General features: G+C 37.5%; 1 protein-coding gene across 1 annotated transcript in view; it reads right to left on the bottom strand.

The window, feature by feature from the left end:
- The window catches only part of MCTP1 (multiple C2 and transmembrane domain containing 1), a gene marked incomplete at its 5' end in the record, with an annotated part of 508994 nt that overhangs the window by 270380 nt on the left and 219074 nt on the right, over positions 1 to 19540 (bottom strand). The window contains one exon of the mRNA XM_080804324.1: positions 11743 to 11857. Coding sequence (XP_080660450.1) covers positions 11743 to 11857 — 115 coding nt within the window. The remainder of the gene's footprint in view (positions 1 to 11742; positions 11858 to 19540) is intronic.

Here is a 19540-nt window from a genome sequence, read left to right as displayed (position 1 = left end):
ATATACTTGTGCTAAATTAAAATGGAGACAGAGCAAAATACTTGATCTCCATAGAGTAGTGTTGTTTTTTTTAAATAGACTTTGATTTTTAGAGATGTTTTAGTTTCATAGCAAAGTTGACTGGAAAATACAGAGAGTTTATACTCTTTGCTCTCCACACATGCCTAGCTTCCCTCACCATCAACATCCTCCCCCACAATGGTACATTCCCATCAGTGAATCTACACTGACCCATCATTTTCACTTAAAGTCCATAGTTTCCATCAGGGTCACTGAGTAATTTTTGTTTACATATTTTGTCTACAAGTAAATATATTTGAAATGTAAATAGCATTCAAATTATAAGGATAACATCAACACAGTAAAAAGAGTGTCTTATGCTTTACAAAATTAATTATACTCAATCTCTAAAATATATCACCTATCATTTCATATATATGCATGTATGTTGAAGATACATAAATATTATTGAGGAAATTTAAAATTGTTTTTTTACAGATACCAGATTAGTTGTTGCCTAAAGTGTAAGGAGAAAATTTACCACAAAAGATCATAAGGGAACTTTCTAAGGTGCTGAAAATTTTATATATATATATATATATATATATATATATATATGGTGCTAGTTATGACTGTATTTTTCTGTCGAAGTCATTAAACTGTGTAAGTTTGGACCCTATGTAAATTATACCTCAATGGATATAATTTGAAAAACAATAAATACAATTATTTGTTAAAGAGATTTGTGTAATAGAGGACTGGTAATCCAGAAAGAAAAATGGTCACTGAGTATAGCGTCTGTTCTCAACATAAGGTAGTAAAACATGACTGACTTTCTGGATAGATGGAAGGTTTTGTCTCACCCAAACTGAACACATCCTCTCAAAAAGGGTCTGCTTTTATTCTGCTTTTGAGTATTTTATGACCATGGTCAATTGTTGAAAAAAAAAAAAAAGACCAAGAAAACAGAAAGAGTAGTAAGGGGTGGTCATGTCTAGACAACTTAAGACAGCTAAACGATTTCTTGTTCTACCTTTGTTGTTACAGTTGCTATAAAGGGCTGTGACTTTGGTTAATAACACAGGTGAGGCTGTAGCTACTTCTCAACTTTTCTGAGTACTTCTGTGCCTGACCAAAAATTCTTTTGATTGTGCTGTTCTCCAGGGTCAGTTCCTAAATTCACACTTATAAAACTGACAAGGCATTTTTTTTATACTGACTCTGGTGCTTCCTAAACAACTCCTAGGTAGCTCTAAAGGCTTGGAATCACATCGCCTTGAACCCCTTCCTGTGGCACTTACGAGCAAGGAGAAACTGTCTGATACAATTAGACACAACTGAAATACTCTGTACTTTCTTAATTTTCCCAATGCTTGTTCCCTCTTCTTGAGAATATGACCTCAAGTCTACTCTAGTTCTCTGTTAAACTGAAGAGATGGTATGTCAACTATGTTCCTAGGAAGCAAACAGTAAAAATGATCTCCTAGTTGGTGAATTTCATCTGGCGTGGGAGGAGTAGAAACACGTGACAGGAAGCTCTATCTTTTGGCTTCCCTGAGTGTAATGACTCTTGGAACCGGGCATGTCGACAAATAGCTATGTCTACGGGGCACCTGGGCGGCTCAGTCAGTTAAACATCTGCCTCAGTTGGGAAGTGATCCCAGGGTCCTGGGACTGAGCCCCTAGTTGGGCTCCCTGCTCAGTGGGAAGTGTGCCTGTCCTTTTCCCTCTGCCCACCACCCCCAACCCTGCCCAGGCTCATGCTCTCTCTCTCTCTCAAATAAATAGAATCTTTAAAAAAAAAAAAAAAAAGCTACATCTATGAAGTAGTTATAAGAGATACCGGCTCCTGTGCGAAATGAGGCATTTATACCAGAGTGGTTCTCACACCTGCTCAGTGTGATCCTGTCTTCTTCCATCTGCACCTTGTCACCTGCAGGGCCAACAAAGACAGCTCCAAGATGGCGTGTGGGGGTTGCCGCCTGGACTGCAACAAGGGTAGCTGTGCCATCCTGCTGTTGAGTTGTGGTCTCTGTCCTGTATCTTTCTGAAGAGATATCAAGTACGGCCTTGGATAGTCTTGTGAGGCTGATGTTCAGTTGAACCTAAGGGTCATATTGGGTGTGGGATACTGTTTTTTTGGGATAGGGACTTAGCCAAGGCCAATTTTGTATAGATGATGAAGTATTATTCTTTGATATGCTATTACATGTCCTATTGGGATAAGGGGAAGCATGTTCATAGTCATGCACATGACACAACGGATGTCAATCAATTTACCTCGAGGAAGATTTTATTTGTAGTTTTAAAATGCTTTTATCAACTGGATTTGATTTTGGTGCACACACTACTGTACTGATTGTAAGGCTTTGGAGATTTGCCAATGTCTTCATTGTATGTAATACATCTTCCCCTTCAGGGTAATCCATCACCTGAATGATAGTTATCCCCAAATGCTTATGTCATCACTTCCAGCAGGGGATTCTACTGTCTTCTATACTGAGATGATTGGTTTCTTTGGTAAACTCATCACAAGCATTCAGTGTGTCATCAACAGGTGGCCTCTGTTCTCCCCTCATGCTTGTCTCAAGGTCCATACTGTAAGCTAAAGACTAGACATCATGTCTTCTGGAAAAATTACACAGTAAGTGCCAGATCTTGACAGAAATGACTATTGACACTGCTCAGAATCAGCCCATGGGTACAGGTTTCTAAGTGTAAGCTGAAACTGCAACCATGAGTGAATACCTCATCAATGTGCCAGGGGACGTAAAAGTTGGGATTTCCAGAACTATTTTGCTCCAAAGACAGATGATTTTGTGAAAGCAGATTATCAAGTAGGTTACCTAGATCAGCAACAGAAGAAATAGGATCTTGGGGAAATGAACAGACACGGTTTTATATATTGTTATAAATATTGGTATTATTTTTAGAGGCTTATTTTATAATAAGGTCTTTAGTCAGCTCCACTCAACCCCACATTTAGAAGACTAAATTAGTGCTAATTAGAATAAATGCCTCTTTTTAAATAATCTTATTCAATGGGCCTATAACCTTGTAAGTTTTGGCGATATCAAACAGTTGTACCAAAAATGTAAACTCATTCTTAATTAGGGTGTTTTGCCAATTTGACATTTCAAAATTTGTGGAAAGGATAATTTTGATTACTTCATATGATCCAATTTCAGGGACTATATAACTAAATTCCTGAGAATATTTTTCTCTATGGGCACAATACATCAAAATGCAGGAACACATAAAATTTCCTTTATTCAAATATCAAGAAGGAACATAATTTATAAGAAGTCTAAATATGGAGAACTATGAATACGAGCTAATTAACCTCTGGTGAATTGAGGACAATGTCTAATAAATGGAACTCAGAGACCCATTTTTAAAATGACTTAAGCTTAAAATCATCTTTTGTTAACAGATGCTGAATTAAATTATGTTTATTTTAAATCAAATTCATCTATAGAAAATCAAATCAGATTTCAAAAAAACCCACCATTGGCAAAGTCTGTGCAGATTCTGAGGGAAATATGATGCATATTGATTGACCTTGTGGATAGACTCCTGAGAACAATGTCAGATATTGTACACACTGCCTTTCCTGGGTCCTTTTACTTTTTGTGACATGCAGTTACTTGCAAAGGTTCAATAAGAATTGATCCTTCTTCCTATCTAAATATAATTAAGCAAAGTAAATCTGTAGGCGTAATAATATAAGAAATAGCACATTTAAAAGTAGATATTATTTAGTTAAGTGTGATATGACTGTATTTCATGTACAGAAACATTATCTTCAGAGTCTTTTCCAGAGATGGGTGCAGTAGAGGCTGCGTGGCTTAAAGAGTTTCAGATTTTCATTTGGTAAAGAATGTCACTTCTTGGCCAACCATGGGAATTTTGAAGAAAGGATAGCCTGACGTATACAGCGTTGAAGACCACCTGGGGAAGAGCTAACTAGACTCTTTGCTCTGGCTCAGGATAAATGGAGTGTTACAACCAGTGTTAAAATCTTTCTAGGACAGCGGTGAAGTCCTGGAATCATATACAAAATCTCAGGTAGAAGTTCATTGTCAGGGTTCAGTAATTGTATGGCTTTAGTTATATTAACATGTAGCAAGGGAATCTTTGCATGTCAATGAATGATGTTCTTTGCACCTGTGTAAATAAGACAGGAAAAACATATATATGTGTGTGTATATATATGTATATATATGTATGTATATATGTACTTGTGTATGTATATATAAAGCTTTACTTCAGACCATAGACTATGTAAAATAACTACTATTAAAACTCTGAACTGCTGTGATTTTTTTTTAATTCCCCAATGGTAGGAAACTGGTGAGAAGAACGACAATTAACAGGTATATATATGATTGTGTCTGTATTGGGTAAAACAAGCTATACCTGATTCCACCATTTGTAAGAAATGCAAAAAAAATCGACTAAAAACATATTCAATTCACCATCTTAGCACAAGAAGGTAACATGACAGACCTTTTCTTGATCAAAATAGCTCCTTAAGACTGTAAGTCTAAAGAAGGAGCTGCCAGAAAAGTATCTCAAAATCTGCTCAGAGATAAACCTTCTTCTGATGATACAAATTGCATTCTGGGAAAAAAAGGAATGCTCACGGCACTTCATTTTCTGATCAACTTTAATGGACTAAAAATTTTTTCTAGGAAGTATCTATATATATAGTATGTCTCTAGAATGGGTACCCTTTTGAGAGTGAAATGAACCACTATTAACAATTATGTCAGTTAACAGTTTTAAAAAAAACACACACTGTCCCCAAGAAAACCAGAATATATGGCCATTCTACCATAAAGGAAATTCCTAAGGGCCAAAACCAGAGAATCCTGAACACCAAAATGTGGGTGAATGAATGTGTTGGGGTGGCGGCTGCCCTTATAGCCAAATCCTGTGAAGATTAGAGGAAATATATGTAAACACCAAATATTGTCCCTGAGGCATAATTCACACTCAGAGACTAACTCTCTTGAAAACTTCTCATAAATTACATCTAATGACAAAATTGCTGGCAGGTCCTCCAACTTGAAAAGGGTTTGTTTATACTTAGAATACAAAATATGTTTCAGTTTTGTAAAATTGAATTTATTTCGGAAAAAAAATGCTTTCCTATCATTTCCTCAGATCTGGCTGTCTGTTACTGCTGTTATTGATACAAGGTCTCGGTTAGGGAAGTTTCACTAAACTGTGAGGCAAGCGAAGCTTGCAGAGGAAAACCTTCTAGATCCTTTCCCATCCCCAGGTTTCTAGAATTCTTACTCCAGCCTGAAAACATTGTTCTCAGAGCACTCGGAAACTTTCCTTTGGCGGTGACACATCAGACTCAAGAGTAGATGACTGGAATTCTCTAACTCTACTCAGCATAGGGACTTCTAACATGGTTATAGATAGAGTCACAATAAACAATTCACATAGATCATTTTTTTTTCCTGACGATCAAATGTCTCATTCAAATGTTATATGCCATAGTTTACTTCTAAGACCTTCTTTATATTATTATTTTTTAAAGATTTTATTTATTTATTTGACAGACAGAGATCACAAGTAGGCAGAGAAGGCAGGTAGAGAGAGAGGAGGAAGCAGGCTCCCTGCTGAGCTGAGAGCCTGATCCACCCTGGGATCATGACCTGAGCTGAAGGCAGAGGATTTAACCCACTGAGCCATCCAGGCGTCCCCTAAGACCTTCTTTAAATGACATAAAACATGGATCACTTCTTTGATTATTTAAATTTGTTCCTAGTATTTGAAGAGAATCAGTTGTTCTCTGTAGTGGAATGACTTGGGTTCTCCTGAAGATATGTCTAAGTCCTAACTCCGTGCCTGTGAATGTGACCTTATTTGGAAATAGGGTCTTTGTAGGTGTACTGCCGGTATGAATCCTGAGATGATATCATCCTGGATTTAGGGTAAAAACACTAAATCCAATGACTGTCCTTATGAAAGAAAGGGGCTGAGACTGGAGGTGTGGAGAGAAAGAGGGAAATGCCCTGTGGGGATGGAAGCAGGGTTGGAGTGATGATGCCACAAACCAAGGAATGTCTGGGATCAACAGAAACTAGTGGAGTCCAGGAAGAACTTTTCCCAAGAGCATCTGGAGGGAGTGTTGTCCTACCACATCCTTGATTGTTTGACTCCTGGACTCCAGAGCTGTGAGATAATAAATTTCTGTTGTTTTAAGTCACCAAGTTTGCACTAATTTGTTAAAGCAACCCTAGGAAATTAATACATCTTCCACTGTACAAATTACAAGAAATCAAATTGTAGGCAATTGCTATCACCAGACATAAGTACACAGATCGCTCTTACTTTTCTAACAATGCAAATAGTCATGTCAGGACATTACATTCAAATGTGATAGATTATAATATGGTAGCCCAAAACCTAATCCAATTAAAATACAAATGGTGTTTTTCTAATAATAACCAGACATTGTGATTGTCACAGGGCTGCCAGATAAGATAAGGAACTCAGTTAAATTGAAATTTCAGATAAATAATATATAACATTTTAGTAAAGTATGTCTTAAATATTACATGAAATGTACTTATTTATTTGACAAATTTTTATTATTTTTTTATTAAATGAAGTTGACATGTAATATTGTGTAAGTTTGAGGAATTGGGCATGTTACTCTGATAAATTTATAAACTGTCACATGTTGTCATTGTAGCAATACATTACATAGTTATAGTACAATATTATTATCTGTATTCATTATACTGTGGATCAGATGAGATGTATTTATACTAAAAGTAATGTGTTGTTGGGGCGCCTGGGTGGCTCAGTGGGTTAAGCCTCTGCTTTCAGCTCAGGTCGTGATCTCAGGGTCCTGGGATCGAGCCCCGTATCGGGCTCTCTGTTCAGCAGGGAGCCTGCTTCCCCCTCTCTCCCCCTCTCTCTCTGCCTGCCTCTCTGCCTACTTGTGGTCTCTCTCTCTGTCCAATAAAAATAAATAAAATCTTAAAAAAAAATAAAAGTAATGTGTTGTTGATCCAAAATTCAAACGTAATGAGGCATCCTGTATTTTTATTTGCTAACTTTGGAACCTTATGATTGCAGCAGAGAGATTGTACATAACACTCCAAATCACATAGCTAATAAAATGTTGAGCTTGACTTTGAAATTATGTGCATCAGTCTCTTTAAGATCATGTGTTTCTAGTTCATCAGGTTGCTTAAAGCAGACATGATAAAACTTAGCAAGAGGCAGTAGCGTTTCGAGAAGTCATCTACTTGTTGTTCTATAAAAAAGGTTATAAAAATGGAAAAATAATGGCCAGTTTTGACTGCTAAGCCCAACTCCATGTCCATCATGTATGAGGCAAGATTCTGGAGATGAGAAGTTCAAACAACACTCTAGCTATGGCAGTGATGGTCAAGTGATTTCCCATCCCACTAATTCCATGCCAGGGTGATATGGGACAGAGCGGGGATAGGCATTTGGTTTTGCTGGGCAGTAGGTGAGGACATCAATGTAATAAATGATAAAAGTACAATTTATGCTTGTTCCAAGAGTTATAAAAATATTTCTGCTGACAGTCACCTTTTTCCAAAAGCCACATGGCTCCCAGGTACTATGACTCTTAAATCTCAATAGTTCTTTTGCACTCCCTCATTCACGATGCTACCAGACATTGCCCTAGGTGTCTCTGATATTTTCCTTTCCTTCTCCATTTCCCCACCCACAACCCCAGTTCAGTGCCTCAAAACTATACCCCAACATCCCTGCAGCATTTCTTAGCTTGTTTTCTCCCTTCGAATGATCCATCTCTATTTAACTATCTTCTATGTACACAAATTCACAAGTGTGAAGTCACCCAGTATGACTTATTCAATCACAGGCTTAACATATCTGTCATTCACAGGTGGGTCCAAGATCAATATTAATCAATCCGATACTTAACTCAGGTTGTTTCCTTTGTTTAAATATCTCCTCTCATATCTACTCAATAAAAACCTCATAAATGTTAGGCCAGGTAAGTAAAGCAGTGAAGTTGGATTGGAGTTTGCACTTTAAATGCACTGGGATATTCTTCACTTACACAGAATATTTTTTTTCCCATTTTTAGTAAGAATATGGCCCTCTTGTCAACTCCAAAAAATTCCTCTTTGAGGCAGGGACAACTGTTGAGAGTGATTTGTAACTGTAGGAAAGACAGCATGTGTGGACAGTGCCATCCTGACTGACAACTGTGGGGACAGGGGATGGTGGGACGAGATCGTGCAGCCCTGTCCACAGTGCAGCCGCTACTCAGGTCAGACACCGGCAGAGTATGCCTAATGTTTTCTCATGATCACACTGACTTGATGCATTTTTTGACAAAACTGTCAGAGAAATGATGTGCCTTTCTCAGTGGAACATATCAGGAGGTCCATGTTATGTCTCTCTCATTACACATGGATAAGATGGTATCTTCCAAGTTTCCCCACTGTAAAGTCACTATTTCCCCCTTTGTAATTCATATGTATGTTGTTAGGAAATGCTTTGAAATGATGCAAATATACCATGTCTCATCACAATTTTGTACCTATAATTTTAGCATCTATTGATGACTTTTGCCAGCAAAATATTATTGTGTTGTTTGTTAAAAGGTGATTTTCTATTTTTATTTTCCCTTCTACATTTGTTCATCGGAATCCCACCATAAGGAAAAGCTGTACCTTCTCCCCCACTTATTTATTTATTCAGTTATTTACTTACCAGCATGAACCATATTTATATTATTTGATGGATTAGAATTCATTATTACCATCATTTATTTTGTTGCTAAAATTGCTCACGTTTTGATCACTAGGATCTCTTTTAAGTTGGCTTCTATGTTGTTTTGACATCATGCCATCAATTTTTTTTTATTAATTCCTTACTGTCTGGGACTGCAAAATATTTTGGGCTCATTGTATTATCCCTGGCCCAGATCTGCAATAAACCATTTCTCCAGGAACAGTGTTTACTTTTCTTGGGAAAATTGTATTTAGAAACTAAAATCTGGGCCCAACACATATCTCGTGCTACTCTGTCATTACACGTTTGCAATTGTTTCTAGGCCCTCTTAGCACATAGATATAGGAAACACACACATGCAAGCATGCACGTGCACACACACACACACATACACACACACCTGCACCCATCTTAATTTCTGTCTATCTGTATATGTATTAAAAACCATTAGTTCATGGGGCACCTGGGTGTCTCAGTGGGTTAAAGCCTCTGCCTTCGGCTCAGGTCATAATCCCAGAGTCCTGGGATTGAGCCCCGCATCAGGCTCTCTTCTCAGTGGGGAGCCTGCTTCCTCCTCTCTCTCTGCCTGACTCTCTGCCTGCTTATGATCTCTGTTAAATAAATAAATAAAATCTTTAAAAACAAAAACAAAAACAAAAACAAAAAACAACCCATTAGTTCATACTGATGCGTCTCTAAAACCCGAAGGTTCATTGCAGGTTTCCCTTGTTCTATGTTTGTAACTTCTTTCTCCAACAGTGGAGAAACTGGCTTTCATCATCTACAATATATTTATGAATTTGTTCAGTCTCATTATACACATTAAGTAGTTTCACAATTGATAGTCATGCTCTAGAGTACATCATGTATAGAGTTTTGCTTTGTTTTGTTTTGAGTTTTATGGTGTATAATCCAAATATTGTTTTACATGGTCACTTAGATTAGTTGTTTTATTCCTCATTCCCCTAAGGAATGGTTTTAGTTACCATCAATTTTGGGTTCCTCCTACATTCTAATAGATATTTACTTATTTATTTAGTTAGTTGGTTCTGAAATATTGCCATAATTAAAGGATTAGAACTATACAAATTTTACTCGGAGAAAAATCTCTTCCTCCTAAACCTTTTTACCCCATTCCCATCACTCATTCTTGACACCTGTTCTTACTTTCTGGATTTTACTTCCAATATTTCTTTTTGAATAAATGAACAGATATAATACTCCTTTCTTTCTTACATTCCATACTGTCAATAATCTTTTGTATTTTGCCTTGGCACTTAATAATATCCTGTGACTCTTTTCTTTTTTTCTTTTTAAAGATTTATTTATTTATTTTGGAGGGTTGCTGAGGGAGAGGGGGAGAGACCATCTCAAGCAGACTCCATGCTGAGCAGGGAGCTTGATGAGAGGCTCAGTCCCTTGACACGGAGATCATGACCTGAGACAGAATAAAGAGTCAGATACTTAATCAACTGAGCCACCCACTCACCCCCTATAACTCTTGTCATATCAATTCCTAGAGATTTTCTGTATTCTTTATTTTATAGGTGCATAACATTTCATCATGTGGATGTACCATATTTTATTTAACCACCTCTCCTATGGATAGGACTAAGATTTTGATCTCCTGATGGCTGATTTAATTAATAAAACAGCCATCTCCTGATGGCTGTTTTAAATCAAATGATGCAACAGAATGTAATTAAGAATACTCCTCAAACTAAAAAAAAGTAGTATACATATATACAACAAAATAATACTGTGTTAATATCATTATTTTCTTTCTCTAATCTAATTGTAACTGTTTTTGAGACAAGCAGTTCAATTCAATAAAAATTTGTCTTCAGCACTTAACCAGATGGTTAATTTTGAAAAATAATGTGTTAAATTCGACATAACACATAAATGTGTTAAAATTTGACATTTCCAATTACACCTTCATTCACTAGCTTTTACTCAAAAATTAAATCTATTAGTTGTAAAATTTCTAGTCTTAAAAAAACCCACTATTATACTAAATTATTTTCTTCATTTTATTCTTGTAGAGACAAGAGAGAGAATTATAAACTGTAGCCCTAACTTGGTTCCTTCCGCACCTGAAGTGTGGATGTCACATAGGGTGGGAGCAGAAAAACAAGACTGCATGAGGTCAGGAGCCCTTTTCAGGTTGTCTGACAACTGTTAGAGGCTCAGGGGCTCCCTCCTTTCCTTTCTGGAGGAGTTACACTCAAATTCAGCTTCCTTTGGAATTGGAATCGTGGGTCCTTGGGGCCCTCAGGCCTCCCTATCCTGAATAGCTAGTATTTTGAACTGTGAACAGGCTGCTCCATAGTCCACCTCTGATCCATCCCTGGGGCTGCCTCCAGTGTGGGTTCAAGGAATCCCTAACGTAGCCCAAGGCTAGTTCACCAGGAGACTGCCTTGAGATTTGGAATCCAGAAACTAGAGAGTATTTTCCCTGTCTCTTCTTCCATCATGGCCTACAAAGACCTACTGTGAGACTACTGCCCGTTCCAACCAACACTCAGAAAATCGCTGGTGGGAATCTCCAAAGTTTCGGCAAAATGTTTGCCCTGGATTCTGCAATTTGAGCAGATTTAACCGGCAAATCCATGCAGCAAGCATTTCAGGTCTGCCAAATGGTTTACTTCTGATAGGGTTCCAAATATGTGCCTCATCTACTAACTAATTATGTCACTGGTAATATATAAGGTGGAGTCTAATTTGTCAACAGTTTGGTAGGGACCATACTGTTTGGGTCATGACCAGTTCAGAGTTTTTGAATTTGCATCATAACCTCTTCCTCCACGGTCTCAGGAGACAAATAAAGCTTCAAACCTTATTGTTGAACCCAACCTTCTAAAAATTTTAATATTAAAGTTGATTTTTTTTTGAACTTAAGCAATCATAATTGCTTAAAATTTGCCAAAAACACGTAGAATAAATTTCCAGGTGATGTTGTTCTTATGTTCTTACCTCCTCGATCTCGGGCAGCTAAACTTTGACCCCTTCTTAATGTAATGTCCAATTGGTACATTCCGGGATCAGCCAGGGGGACATCTGCATTACTGGTTCCAGCAGTATTTATTTTCTGAAAAACAAGAAATATTACAAAATACTAAATTTATTATCTCTTTCCTATTTCCTCCAGTGGGGGACCATATATAGCTTCTCTCAAACTGGAAGAATTAGTCAATAAAATGAATCATCTTGTGCATTACCATGCCATAATCACCCAGTCCTCTGAAAGTTTTTAAATTCATGAAATTCTTTAGAGTCAAAATAAAAACACGGCACTTATAAGAATTCTTGTTTTAACTCAGATTCGAGATAACAAACATAATATGAGAAACATTCCCCATGGATAACCCCACATAATTCAACTGAGGAAGACTACATAGGAATAGTGTCTGAAATAAAAATACGATCAGTGATGAATGGATGGAGAATAAAGGTATGTGAGAGCAGCTGATTTCCATACAAGTGAGCTGAAAATTAAAGTGATTTATTCAGGTAACTGTGTTGACTCATTTATCTATGCAAAAGGGTCATACTGATGGATTACACACTACTATTTCAATCCCAGCATAAAATATGATGTAATTATACAGAAATAAATGTATCCAGCATTTCAACAGTATTTGTAAGAAATAAATACTCAGTGGGGCTAAATTTCTAGTGCTGTTTTCTGTAGAATTAGAGTGCACAAGCTATTTCTAGAACTAAAAATTTTTGCAAGGCTGCCCCTATAGAACATCTTTGTAACAATATACTATTAATTTACAAGCATTAAGTTAAATAAACACTTGCAAGGGGAATAATTATATTAAAACAACACAAAGAAAACAGAGTAAAAATTGTATAGGTCATATTTTATACTTGATGCCACTTTGAATACAACAGGAAAACTGACTTTTCTTTACACATTTGAAATTATTTTTAAATTCCTATAATTTTTCTTCCAATTCAAAAAGAAATACTCTTGGGACACCTGGGTGGCTCAGTGGGTTAAGCCTCTGCCTCTACCTCAGGTCATGATCTCAGGGTCCTGGGATGGAGCCCGGCATTGGGCTCTCTGCTCAGCAGGGAGCCTGCCTGCCCCCTTTCTCTCTGCCTGCCTCTCTGCCTACTTGTGATCTCTCTCTCTCTCTGTCAAATAAATAAATAAAATCTTAAAAAAAAAAAGAAATATTCTTTTGTTTTAGAATAATATGCATGGATAAAGTAAAAATGTAGATGCCAGTCTGGCTCTTCTACAGTTCATATGAAATACAATTATAAAGCAGGGTTTTTTCCCCCATGCTCCAAGACCAAGTAAGAAGCTTTCCTATAGGAGCAATTATCATTTAAAATAAGAAGCAGCACAACTTTGACAGATAACCCAAACTCCTCATTTCTCCTCTGGTAACAATAAAAAAGATTTCACTTCTTTTCATGGTACCCCTGTTCCTATGTATGAAAGCACAGTGCCCGCAGTGGCTCAGGCTAGAAATCAATGAGTTCTCCTTGACTTCCTCATTTCCCTCTCCACCACAGGTGAAAAGTTGCCATATCCCATCCGCTCCATTTCCACCTCCATTCCATCTCCCAATTGTCTTTTTCTTTTAAGTACTATTACCCCTAATTAGGATCCGGCCTTGAGACAATAGAGGAACAAAGGTGAGATGATAGTCTTGCCCTTCCCTCGAACATTGGCTCGCCCCACCTCCATGGCGTTACCAATTCTAACAATTTAGGGTATATCCTTCCATACTTTTGAAGGGCTTGTATAAACACTGATACCCGTAGGTTTATTTTTCTTTGAGTTTTCAGTTTTTGTCTTTTAAAAAGATAGTACTTGGGGTGCCTGAGTGGCTCAGTGGGTTAAGCCTCTGCCTTCGGCTCAGGTCATGATCCCAGGGTTCTGGGATCAAGCCCCGCATCGGGCTCTCTGCTCAGTAATGAGCCTGTTTCCCTGCTCTCTCTCTGCCTGCCTCTCTGCCTACTTAAGATCTCTGTCAAGTAAATAAATAAAATCGTTTAAAAAAAAGATAGTACTAATATTTTGCCTATTATGTCACAAATTATTTAACTTAAAAATGTCACAGGCACTTTGTTAATCAATACATACGGACCTATCTAGTTTTTCGTTCAAGGTACCTCATTTTCCACATGTGGGGGTACCATAATTTCTTCAATTATTTCTCTATTGATGAACATGTGAGCTAGTTTCGATACTTGCCACTATAAGGACTTCTACTTTTATTTCACTGACAGGATGAATTTTTCCAAAAAAATTTATATAGTTCACACTACTATTTTAAGTATACAAGACATGTATTTCCCTATCCTAGTTAACATTGGATGTTACTAATTTTCAAGTTTGGAGAACAAAAACCCTTTAATATACATTTCCAGAATTATGGTAGGGTGTCTTATAACTAGTGTAAATGGCAAGAGTGACAACTGTTCACTGCACCACAAAGACGATGCTAACCTGGGAAGATAGGAAGCCAACTGAGGTCTTCTAAACAACTGTTTGAAAAACAGTTTGAATGTGAGTCTAAAAAGCAAAATTTAAATTAAAATCCAGAAAACATTTGTTAAGCTCCAAGTATGTTCCAAACCTTTCATTAAGTTCTTGTATGTACATTATTTGGAATAAACAAGCCCATGAGTAAATATTTACTGTAGATAGATTTACCACTTTTTAAGAAATGGAATAAAATCTACAGGGAAAGAGACATTTTCTACTCACTCTATATCCTCCTCTAGTATTTCGATAGATATTTTAAGGGCAGAAAAGTTTGAATGCTCAGTTGGTTGCATATTTGGTAGTCTTCATTGCTCTATGCAGTGTCTCTTGAAGTTTAGAGTTAATAATTTATAGGGTACCTGGTTAATATTTTAAAATGTACATTATATTATATGGGCAAGGAAGGAATTTTCAAAGGTAATTTTAACTATATTAGGTTTTTCACTTTCATTGTTCTAGAATTTAACTCCCAGTTAAGAGATAACTTCACTGGACTTATATTTACTGGCTTTTTAAAGCCTGAAAAATATTCTTCTGCATGTGTGTGTGTGTGTGTGTGTGTGTGACATTTCCTTTATCCATTCATCCAATGACAAACATTTAATTTGTTTCTATATCCTGGCTATTGTGAATAATGCTGTAATGAACTTGGGAATGTAGATGTCTCTCCAAGATAATGATTTCATTTCCTTTGAATAAATACCTGCCCTCCCCCTCTTGTTCTCCATGTCTTCCTTCCCAGTCTTCAGAGGTCATTTCATTAGCACTTATATCTTTCTTGTCCATTATCACATTCTATCTCAAATGTCATATTTGCCATTCTATATTGCAAATTTTTAAAATAAGGGAATAGAGTGTTAAAGAATCAAACTGAACATAAATTTGACAGAGGCAATGAAAATAGAAAGATGTCTTTAAGAACACATGATCTAGCTGAGTAGACACAGACATGGCGGTAAATAACAAAGTTGGGTTTCACAGGCAGTTTGTTTCTTCTTTTTTCTTTTTTTTTTTTAAGATTTTATTTACTTATTTGACAGACAGAGATCACAAGTAGGCAGAGAGGCAGGCAGAGAGAGAGAGGGAAGCAGGCTCCCTGCTGAGCAGGGAGCCCGATGTGGGGCTTGATCCCAGGACCCTGGGACCATGACCTGAGCCGAAGGCAAAGGCTTAACCCACTGAGCCATCCAGGCGCCCCATTGTTTCCTCTCTTTTTCTGTACTCAGGGATGGCATCTGATCTGTTTTGGCACTTTCTGTCATGAGGAACTTAAATATACCCTTAGAATATTTTTCTAATATATAGTGCTATAGGCTGCCATTACCAATTAGTCAAAATTGGCACTTATAATGAAACCCTGTCCAGTCAAGACCTTTAATTAAAGACAGACTGCCACAATGGAGTAATTAAGTCATTGGGAGAGGAGGAAAGAAAGACCAGTTATTATGTGAGAAGAATCTGAGGTGGCTTCAGAGAGAGGTTAATGGATCAGAGTGTGAAAATATGGGTATGACTTTGACAAGTGAAGATTTGGAAGAAGAGAGGATGGAAAAATCAGCAGGAGCTCAATGGTGAGTAGTCACCAGAGGGGGCATCACTGGATAGTGTGAGAAAGGAAGTGTGAGGTGGAAAGGAAGACTCACGTGCAGTGACACCAGGCTGAGGAGAGTTTCAATCCATGGGCAACACAAAACCATCCCAGGTTTTGAAGAGAGAAGCAGTAAAACCAGGCCTTGTTTAACAAATATTTCTTGTCTACCTGCTCTGGCCTAAGTGCTTAGATTACAGAAAACAAACAAACAAACAAAAAAAGCAAACAATAAAAACCAGGCCTTTTCTTTCCATAGGATAGAAGACAGAAGAGAAATCCTGTGGATATAGAAGATATTCAAAAGGTTTTATAACACTCGAGTTTAAGTCACAAGGGTCTGATCTGGTCAGTGGTAATGGAAATAAAAAGTGAATTTGAGAGATATTGAAGAGATTCAATCAACTAAATTTGTCAACTGACAAGATGTGGGAGATAGGGAAATGGATGGATGAGTCACACGGAAGGTCTGAGCTGAGGCCCTGGGAGAACAGTGGTGCCAGAAGTGTGAGAGGAGAAGCAAGCTCCAAGCCACCACAGTGGAAACTTCCAACATCTCCAACTCTCTAAAAGAAGAATGTCAAGAACTTAGGAAGACCTAGAGAGTCATCTCTCCTCAGGCTCAATGAAGTGGTTCCAAGAAGAAAACTGGCAGCCTGAGTATAGATACTAGAAATATAATTTTTTATTATAGAGTATCTTTCTAAACATGTTTATTGAGTCCCCAAATGTTAACATGTATTAGGAAAGATATATTTCAAGTGCTAGGTATATATGCATCTCTAAAACAAACTTTGTCATTTTAAACACCTTTTTATTTTCAAATTTAACATTTATTTAGTGACTATTATGGGAACTTCAAATGGATCCTTCTCCTCTCTAAACTGTCATGCTCCACACTTAGTTGCTATGCTTAAACTACTTTATTAAGGTACGATTAATGTGTAAAAAGCTATACATACTTAATATACAATTTGATGAGTTTGGGGTAAGTATACATCTGTGTAACCATCACTACCATTAAGACCTCCAGCATCTCCAGCACCCCGCAAAATTTCCTCCCACCTCCTTTATTCTTATTATCATTTTTTTAAATTTGTGGTAAGATCACTTAATAAGAGATCCACCCTCAGAAAATTTTAAATATATGATATAGTATTGTTAGCCAAAGACATTATGCTATACAGCAGATCTCTAGAATTTATTCATCCTGTATAACTGACACTTTGTACCCTTTCACCACTACCTCCCCACTTTCCCCTCTCCCGTGCCTGTGGAAATCACCATTCTCTGCTTCTGTAAGTTTGACTATTTTAGATTCTATATGTAAGTGAAATCACACAGTATTTATCTTTCTATGTTTGGCTTATTTCACTCTGCATAATGTTCTCCAGGGCCATTTGTGTTGTCGCAAATGGAAGATTTTCCTTTTTTTTTTTTTTAAAGTGTGGTATTATTATTATTATTATTATTTGACAGACAGAGATCACAGGTAGGCAGAGAGGCAGACAGAGAGAGAGAGAGGGAGGAAGCAGGCTCCCCGCGGAACAGAGAGCCCCACGTGGGGCTCGGTCCCAGGACCGTGGGATCATGACCTGAGCCAAAGGCAGAGGCTTTAACCCACTGAGCTACCCAGGCACCCCCCCCCTTTTTAAAGATGGAATGTTATTCTACTATACAAAAACAATAAATTTCCTTTATCCATTCATCCATCAATGGAGATTTAGGTCGTTTCCATATTTTGTCTATACTACAATAAACTTGGGAATGCAGGTAACTCTTCACAATCTTGACTTAAATTCCTTTGCACAGATTTCCAGAAGTGTGATTGCTGGGTCATATGGAACCACAAAAGATCCCAAATCACCAACACAATCTTGAGAAAGAACAAATCTGCAGGCATGACACTTCCCGATTTCAAGCTATACAACAAAGCTACAGTGATCAAAACAGTATGGTACTGGCATGAAAAGAGATACATAAACCAATGGAACAAAAGAAAAGGCCCAGAAAGAAACTCATACATCAGAGAAGAATCCCAAGGTCAGCTAATCTTCTGTAAAGGCACCAAGAACACAAAGTGGGGCAAGGATATCCTCTTCAGTACATGGTGTTTTTAAAACCGGGTATCCACATGCAAAAGAATGAAATTAATCCTTATCTTACACCACATGTGAAAATCAGCTCAAAATGGAGTAAAGACTTAACTACAAGACCTGAAGTTTTAAAACTCCCAGAAAAAAGCATGGGAAAAAGCTCCTCAGTATTAGTCTTGGCAATGAATTTTTGGATACGACACCAAAACCACAGGCTACAAAAGCAGAAATAGACTAGTAGGCCTACATCTAATTAAAAAATTTTTGCAGAGCAAAAGAAGCAATCAGTAAAATGAAGACAACCTATGGAATGGGAAAAATATTTATAAATCATATACCCTGTAAAGGATTAATATCCAGAGTATATGAGGAACTCATACAACTCAATAGGAAAAAACACACAAACTGACTAAAAATTGGGCAGAGACCTGAATGAACATTTCTCCAAGGAAGACATACAAATGGTCAACAAATATTTGGAAAGGTGCTCAGCATCACTATCAGGAAAAGCTAATCAAAACCACAATGAAATTTTACATTATGCCTTTTAGGACGGCTATTATTAAATAAAATAAAAGATAACAAATGCTGGTAAGAGTATGGAGAAGAGGGAATCCTTGTACCCCTTCAGAGGGAGTATAAAAAAAATGCTTAGGGCACCTGGGTGGCTCAGTGGGTTAAGCCTCTGCCTTGGGCTCAGGTCATGATCTCAGGGTCCTGGGATCGAGTCCCGCATCGGGCTCTCTGCTCCGCGGGGAGCCTGCTTCCTCCTCTCTCTCTCTGCCTGTCTCTCTGCCTACTTGTGATCTCTGTCTGTCAAATAAATAAAAAAATTAAAAAAAATGCTTAGCTCAAAGTCTGAAATTCTGAGTTCTAACCACAGAGGATTGGGGAAGTTTCTGTGACAATACTCAAAGTTTTGGGACTGAGGAAGCCAAAAAACAGATGCCATGTTTGAAGTTGTAAATTCTGAGTGAAAGTCAGAACTTTATCAGGTCACTTATGGGAAAGTCAAAAAGAATGTGGAAGAGAGGGACTCCGAGAATTTGAAAGGAAGTATTTGGAAGGATTTTGTCTAGAGCAGCCACATCTTCTACTCCACCCAGCCACCATTTTTGCAGAAGCACTTCCTCCATGTTCTTGGCTCGCTTGAAGCAGGGCAGTCACCTTCAATGGTGATGTCAAATTTACCAACATTTCTTTCCTTCCTTTAAACATATAATTGGCTTTCAACCTTGAGGGCTTTGGCTGGGCACCCAGGAACTCTGGGGGTAGACCCAGGCAGCAGTATCTTCTCTAACAGGTCCTCAGATGATTTCAATATGCAGCATAGCCTGGCCCATTGTGCTAATTATAAAAGCAAGTCTTTGAAAAGGCTCGTATACAAAGAATTTCCAGACTTTTTAAAATGTATATCATGAAACAATTATGAAACACATTGGGGGAATCAAGCTCTGCTGCTTAGGAGGCCTTTTTACCCAGGTGAAGAAAGCTTCTACCAGAAGATATAAGGGTGCTGTTGGAATGAAAGTTGAGAGTGCCACCTTGCTTTTTTGAGATTTTCATTATAGACAA

Source organism: Martes martes (genome assembly GCF_963455335.1).
Source record: "Martes martes genome assembly, chromosome: 5".
Classification (NCBI taxonomy): domain Eukaryota; kingdom Metazoa; phylum Chordata; class Mammalia; order Carnivora; family Mustelidae; genus Martes; species Martes martes.
The sequence above is the reverse complement of the archived record's forward strand: the minus strand, read 5'-3'. Positions and strand labels throughout refer to the sequence as shown.